The sequence below is a fragment of the Ixodes scapularis genome, unplaced genomic scaffold (assembly GCF_016920785.2).
Source record: "Ixodes scapularis isolate PalLabHiFi unplaced genomic scaffold, ASM1692078v2 PGA_scaffold6__148_contigs__length_123643588, whole genome shotgun sequence".
NCBI lineage: Eukaryota > Metazoa > Arthropoda > Arachnida > Ixodida > Ixodidae > Ixodes > Ixodes scapularis.
This window is the reverse complement of record NW_024609881.1, coordinates 55,462,806-55,470,125: the sequence shown is the minus strand read 5'-3', so window position 1 is coordinate 55,470,125 and position 7,320 is coordinate 55,462,806. Positions and strand designations below refer to the sequence as shown.

Sequence of the window (7,320 nt, the reverse complement as noted above, 5' to 3'; positions counted from 1 at the left end):
AAATATATATATTGTAGCTTTTTTTTTTTTGCTCGGTTCGCGCGTTGCTTTGCTAGGCTTCTGCTGCTTTGCGGCTGGTTTTCGCATTTCAATGCTGGTTAATGTGCGTTGAAACGCACACAAGCCAGCACTGAAAAGCGAGACCAGCAGCAAAGCAGCAGAAACCTAGCAAAGCAACGAAAGTGACACATACACAAAAAATATGCAATGCTTGTCCTTTTGCGTTCATTTTTATTCAACAGACAGTAGAAAATACAGACGAAATTTCTCACTGTTTTGCACACGAGAAACAAAGAAATGAACAACAAAACAGGATAAAACGTTAAGGTTACGTGCGACGAAGGTGATGATATGCGTCCTTGCAAATTTGATTATATAAGTAAGCATATAAGTAAAGACCGACGACGGTGTCTTAATTGCAACTAAAGGAAACTAAGCAATGAGTGCCAAGAAAAACAGCTCAGCTCTTTGGTATTGAGTCTTCATCGAGAACCTGCCCATTCGTTTTTAATATTATGACTTAAATTTAGGAGTGAGTCACTGCTAAACGAAACGGGAAACCAGAGCGGATCGCTCTAACGCTCATCCTCAGTTAATCGAAAAATATTTAGGCTCATATTTTCACTCCTCGCGAACAGACGCGTTAATCGCTGACAACAGTGCCAAATAAACAGCTGACAGCAAAAAGTTTGCCATCTTTTAAAGTGAGCATATGTGCTCGATCTTGGTATGAAAAAGTCTACATAGAAGTCTCCAGTAATTTGACAATGGGCGCGTTAAGTTAGTGAGCTCCAGACTCCGGACATCTGCGCTCGAGCGCGCGGGTTCGGAGCGTAGCTTAACGGCGCACTTTGGTACCGAGGCGACATCTGACGCCCAATTTTACCGTTTCCGCTTCCGGCTTTCTAGCGCGCGCTTTCTTGAACATGGCTCCCGTCAGGTCGAAGCTCATCGAATTTTTGTTAGACGACGATGATTTCGACGCAATAGGTGCGAGGAGACGGCGGCAACAGAAAGAGCTTGAATATGTGCTGCGCGCTGTAGGCACGGCGATTAAAGGTACGCCGAACCTCTTCTGAATTCCCGTAAGCTTTAAAGAATGACGGCTGTTTCCAATATGCAGCCTGCAGAGAGCCCGACGAAGGGAGGATCCGTGGGATCGAGGATTACGTCTCGAAGATCGTACCTCGCTACCCTGACCAGCAATTCAAAGAGCACTTCAGGATGAATCGCAGCAAGTTTGAGGTAAATAATTTGCCTTCTCACGTCTGTGGAGGTTCGCTCGTCAGTTTTCGGCAAACAGCATTCAAAAGTAAATTGGACAACGATAATTCAACAGTAGTAATTAAAATAATCATCGTTGTATACTGTGCATCTGTTTCTCGCTGAAGCACATACAATTTGCCATCACAACTACTTCTCCTTGGCAGAGCTTTACTGCAAAAGATTTATCATGCAAGTTGTCAATTAAACTGTCTTGCAGCGTTCCATTAAATTGCTCACAAGTACCCATTTTTTAGCTGATTACATGTGCCTCACCAGCCGAGCCTCTAGTGGCTGCATTGATCCACCATACCAACGGTTTGTTTGCAGCTGCTTTTGAAGATCACACAACAGCAAATGCTCACGCAGAGGACTGCACGCATTCCGGTTGAAACAAAAGTCCTCATGACCCTGTGGCTGCTCGGAAACCAAGAATCTTTCCGCGGGGTGGCAGACAGGTTTGGCGTAAACAAAGGCGTACTATTTTATGTTGCGAACCAGATGATTGAGACATGGGCAAATTTAGCAGTCGACTTTATCCGATGGCCTACGCAGCTTCAGCGTGTATCTCGTGCTTTTACTCGAAAGTGGCGTTTTCCCGGTGTGGTTGGAGCAGTAGATGGCTGTCATATTGCAATCAAAGCCCTCGAAGAAGAGCAAGACGCATACTACAACAGAAAGGAATTTCACTCCATCATTCTACAGGGGTGTTGTAACAGTGAGATGGTGTTTACTCACGTGCATGTAGGCTCACCAGGAAGGATGCATGATGCCAGGGTGTTCAGCATCTCTGGCCTTGACGAGATCATTGACAACCTGCCACTAAGCCTACACGTCTTGGGCGATTCGGCATACTCTCTTCGTCTTGGGCTTATGCGACCCTACAGGAACAATGGTCACTTGTCTGAAGAGCAAGTTACCTTTAATGAGACTCTGAGTGCGGCAAGGTCCGTGATTGAGCGAGCCTTCGCTCAGTTGAAAGGAAAATTCAGAAGGCTAAAATATCTCGACATGGAAGCCACAGAGATGATGAGCAAGTATGTCTTGGCATCCTGCGTTCTCCACAACATTATCCTGCAGTCTAAGGAGCCGTTTGTCGTCGACAATGTAGAAATTGAGAGAGACGACGATGAGCCCTCTGGTGATGATGACCAGACGCACACTGCAGACAGCAGGGCATTGGAAAAGCAGACTGCAATAGCGAACTTTCTGTACATGCAGTAGCTTCGTGAAGGGCTTGATGCTATCGGTGTTCCGGTGAGAGACTCACTTTCAGAAATAATTTTTATTCAATGAATACTTTGAAGCAACAATGTTTTATGCGAGGAAAATAAAATCATTTGTAACACAATACTTTCGTTGTGTCAATGAATGGTTAGCAAACAATGTGAACTGAGTAAGACATGGTGGTATGCTTACAGGCCAACACATTTTTGTTGAGTTTTGCAGCTGCAAAAGTACATAAATTAATGCTTACAATGCAATAAAAAGGGCCATACTTTGACTTCAATAAAGCTGTCTTTTTGACTAGTAAAAACATAGGCAGAGAACAAGAGCAAGATTTCAGAAGTGTCTGAACGACCAGATAAAGAGATCTTGGCTACTAGAATTTCAATGAATACCTAGAAGCAACAATGTTTTATATGAGGAAAATAAACTCATTTGTAAAACAATACTCTTGTGTAAATGAACGATTAGCAAACAATGTGAACTGAGAAAGACATGGTGGTATGCTTACAGGCCAACACATTTTTGTTGAGTTTGGCAGCTGCAAAAGTACATGAACTAATGCTTACAAGGCAATGAAAAGGGCCATACTTTGACTTCAATAAAGTAGTCTTTTTGACTAGTACAAACATAGGCAGAGAACAAAAGCAACATCCCAGAAGTGTCCAAACGACTAGACAAAAAGAGATCTCAGCTACTAGCATTAGCGAATGATAATTCTAGTAGCTGAGATTTTAACACTAATAAAGTGAAAAAGCTAAACAGGCAACATTTCAGGAAATCTGGATTTATGCTCTGCAATTAAGCTGGTTCACACATGCGTCAAGTACGACCGGGTGGAACTGCGACCGCTTACGAGTTTCCAAGCCGACGGCAGTGTTAGCAAGGCACTGACTGTTTTTTACTGAGAGGGGAGGCATGTAGATACAATCGTAGATGCCTCCCCCTGCATTTGGAAACAATCGGTGCATTGCTTACGCTACTCTTGGCATAAATTCACAGGCACCGCCAGCTTGAAAAGTCTGATGCAAGCAGTCGCAGTCCCACTCAGTCGCACACGACGAGCATGCGTGAACCAGTCAACACTTATCTGCCTTCAACTACTTTTTGGCAACTCCCTGAAAGCCCACAAGTAACCCTACAGTATTTAGCAGCGCTGTTCTTGGGCGTGACAATACCAAGTTTCTTGCTGAAAAAAAGGTAAAAAAAAAAAAAAAAAAAAAAACATTCTTAAAAGTCCCATTTGAACATGCAGTTTAAAAAAAAGGAATTTAAAATATTGCCCAAAAACGAGATGCAAGGTAAAAAAAAAATATACAAGTACAACAATGAAGAGCGAGAAGCTCTGTTCATGTAGCAGTTTTTTGTCACAACTTCCATTACTTTTCATCACTGAACACACCACACACCTCGCTACTTCATTGCAGAGAGCAATTTTCTGAACTGCAGTCACTACCCCAAACTCTCTGTCAGGCGTTTAAGCATCCGCAGCTTGGCTCGTTGCATCTTTAGTTGCTGCCTGTATCTTTGTCGCTCTTCATCTTGCCAGGCCTGCATGTTTTCAAAGATATTTTGCAATACCGTTATCGGTCTTCTGCGCTGTTTAGCAGCCCTCGCATTTAGTACACATCGTTCTTGGGGCAGATCACCTACACTGTCCTCTTCAATGAAACGTGTGCTTTCAGTCGAGTGAATTTGTGCACTGCACGGTGAAGATGCAGGCAACACCTGGGCGCTTGAGGTAGAAGGTTGACCGGCATGGCTTGAAAGAACAGGGGCCCGGTACTCCGCACTTGATGACAACAAATCGTCCATCTCCTTATAGAAAGGCCAACCCTTCCTGTCTCGGCCACTTTTCCTCTTGTGTTGGCGATGCTTGTTATATGTTCTCTTAAGGCCTTTAAACTTCGTCTCGCAGTCGGCCGCTGTCCTTAAGTGGCCGTGTGTAGCCATGTCATCACTGATTTTCTGCCAGATGTCTTTTCTTTTCTTCTTTCTATCATGGAAGTCCAGTTGGTGCTGCTGATAACTCGAGATCAAAAGAAGCACCTCGGCGTGCTCCCACCCCATATTCTCTTTACGGTTCTCTTGATCTGAAAGTGTGAAACCGTCACTGCAGACACCCTGGACATTTTGACGAGTGTGTTGGATTAATATAACAAAATGAAAATAGAACAAGTACAGAACAAAGCCTGCATGTCTGTCTTTGACCGTATTTGTTTCATCCTATCATTTTGTTAACATAAGTCAATGACACCAACATTACTGGCACTAGCATAAAGTTTAATGAAGATGCGAGAATAAAAGGACCACTACTCACCCAAGTAAGTGTGGTAGCTGGCAAAGCTGCGTTCACCGTCATCGCGGCTCTCTTGACCTGAAAGTAGGAAACCATCAATGCAGACACCATAGACATTTTGACGAGCGTGTTGGATTAATATAACGAAATGAAAAAAGTATGGAACAAAGCCTGCGTGTCTCTCTTTTCTCTTATTTGTTTCATCCTTTCATTTTGTTAACATAAGCCAATGACAAAAACATTACTGGCACTAGCATAAAATGTGATGATTATAAGATGCGAGAATAAAAGAATTACTACTCACTCAAGTAAGTGTGGTCGCTGGCGAAGTTGCATTCACCCCCATCGCAATTCCCAATCTCGACCTCCAGGGAGTCAGCTGCAATACACAAGAATGAAACCTTAACTTCAAACAGATGTTGGCTCAAAGGTTTTTCATTAATGAATATTTGTGGCAAAACATATTCTTGAAATTACGATATGCCTCTATCATGAAAGTTTATCACATTTAGCAAGAATGACTGGTCGCACACCTATGCCAACTATTAGGCTTTGCTCGTCATCTTCTTAGCTGTACCCTAAAGTAGGCGGTTCAAATGCACATTTTCTATTAAAGATGAGACATGTGAAAGGATCTGTGACTACAGTCATGACACGACAAAGGAAAGCATAGCGACGAGCACCTCCACTTGCCCAATAATAATAAAAATCGACCACGCAGCGGACTTTGTTTTTCAACGAGCAAACACTTTCGCATAACGAAACTCGTCAGCCTACCCAATACTGAAACTGCACAGGCCAGGAAAATTAGCAAGTACTTACGAATCGTCACAAGAACTGACTCTATCGGCTGCCCGATGCCTAGAAGAACAATGGAACCATGAGATATTACACAGCGTTTCAAATGAACTTGCGCTACGACTCTTGTTCGTACTTATGCCGTATGCGTTTCCCGCGCTGAGAAGGGCCGAGCGCGCCGACTTGTATGCCATCCTTGGGTCGTGTACCGAATTCATCAGCTCGCCTGATCCTGAAATTATGGTAAGGCACATGAAGAACTTCGACAAGTATTTGAAGGAGATATGCTTACCTGCCTACACCTGCGGTTTTCTTTTCGTTTGTTTTCCCCACGATGCCGGAGCGAAAGCACGAGTATCCAAACAAGCGCGACTGTGGAACGGTAGAACACGAGAGTCGCGAGATTGACCGCGAGAGCGGAAACACCGTCATCTCACCGGAAACCGACCTGTTCGAGCTCTCGCGCACCACCTCCGACGACGGAGCTCGCGGAGCGCGCTCCGCCACCGTGCACCGGAAGTGAGACGATATCGTTTAGTTTAGCTCGAGTGCACTCTGACCGCTGGAGCGCGCTCGAGCGCGTTAACTTAACGCGCCCAATGACATATTTCTCGCGGCGAGTGAAGAGCAATCCTGAACAATGATAGGATTTGGTTTTGTGATTGGAAACCATTGTAGCTATTGCCAAAATCAAACAATTAATACTCACTACCACTGCGGCAGTTAGGTTTTGTTGCAAACATCTAATCAGAAACTTAAGCAAGAGAAGACCAAAAGAGCGTACCGCACGTCCATTCGAACTCGAAACCATTGATATCCCGGCTTTCGGCAGTCATTGTTTCCCCACTTGGCACATCAGGTGGTGTGTTGATGACGAAAATCCATGCTTGACCACATTACACCAACAACAAGTTCCCACGAAAAAGAAAAGATAGCCGCGCGCGCACGAACGCGGGACGAATCTCGCGCCGCGACGCACTCCCAGAAGCGAAACAACTCGCCGGCTCGCGTCCCTCGCGCGTTCTAACGGTCCACCGACTTCCCGGCGCCAGCGGCCAGCGCATCTCGAGGCGAGAGGCGCGGGTTCGGAGAGAGAGAAAGCGCGCCCAGACAACACCTGCCCAGACACGTTGAAAGAGTGAAAGAGTAAGTTACAATAACAAGCTTCAAAGCCAATCACACCTTCAAAACAACTTCACTTTTATTTCGCATCATTAGATATATGAATCAATTTTATTTGAAATTAAATAACAAGTGCCAACAGCCGCTGGGAGCGCGGCAATCGGAAGCAGTTCGCCGGACCGGACAAACGTCATAAGTATACGCGGCGGGACGGAAGTAGCCGGGAGCTTCACCCCACTGGTCCCGTGGTGCAGCGTGCGTGCAGCCCTTGCACATCTCAAACGGCCACGTTGTCACAGGTCGTAAATCGTCGACGCGCCACTAAGTGGCAACGCTCGTAACCACAACATTCACGCCGTAGCCTTTCCCGACCGGCACAAGTGACGTCACGAATGCGCCCAATATCCCAAGACGCATCGCGCTCTCCGATGGCCGATTTTTGAGCGCGCGCCCAATCGGGCCCATCAGGGTGAAAAATATAGCCATCCGTTCAAAATACAAACGCGCGATTATGATTTATGAATATCATTGATCATATTGAACCTATTTCTGACCATAATAGGTGTATTTCAAGTTTCGCTTCAGTATCCCTTTAAAGCTCCTCCCTGCCG

At 45.1% G+C, this 7,320-nt stretch overlaps 2 protein-coding genes across 3 annotated transcripts; one reads left to right on the top strand and one right to left on the bottom strand.

Annotated features, from left to right (window-relative positions):
* The first annotated feature begins 1,518 nt into the window (after positions 1-1,518).
* Positions 1,519-2,654, top strand: LOC115319497 (putative nuclease HARBI1). Its single transcript, XM_029979513.4, has one exon. It carries the CDS (start codon positions 1,621-1,623, stop codon positions 2,485-2,487), a length of 867 nt encoding a protein of 288 aa, XP_029835373.2. The 5' UTR covers positions 1,519-1,620; the 3' UTR covers positions 2,488-2,654.
* Positions 2,579-6,089, bottom strand: LOC115326511. Of its 2 annotated transcripts, XM_029987417.4 has the most exons (6): positions 5,880-6,089; positions 5,724-5,819; positions 5,612-5,650; positions 5,094-5,168; positions 4,811-4,867; positions 2,579-4,583 (listed from the first exon to the last, which is right to left on the bottom strand). In XM_029987417.4, the coding sequence occupies exons 2-6, from the start codon at positions 5,803-5,805 to the stop codon at positions 3,943-3,945; spliced, it is 894 nt and encodes a 297-aa protein (XP_029843277.2). In that variant the 5' UTR covers positions 5,806-5,819; positions 5,880-6,089; the 3' UTR covers positions 2,579-3,942. The 2 variants fall into 2 exon arrangements, with proteins under 2 accessions (XP_029843277.2, XP_029843276.2); XM_029987416.4 differs by having other exon boundaries at positions 5,724-6,089.
* Positions 6,090-7,320: the final 1,231 nt, after the last annotated feature.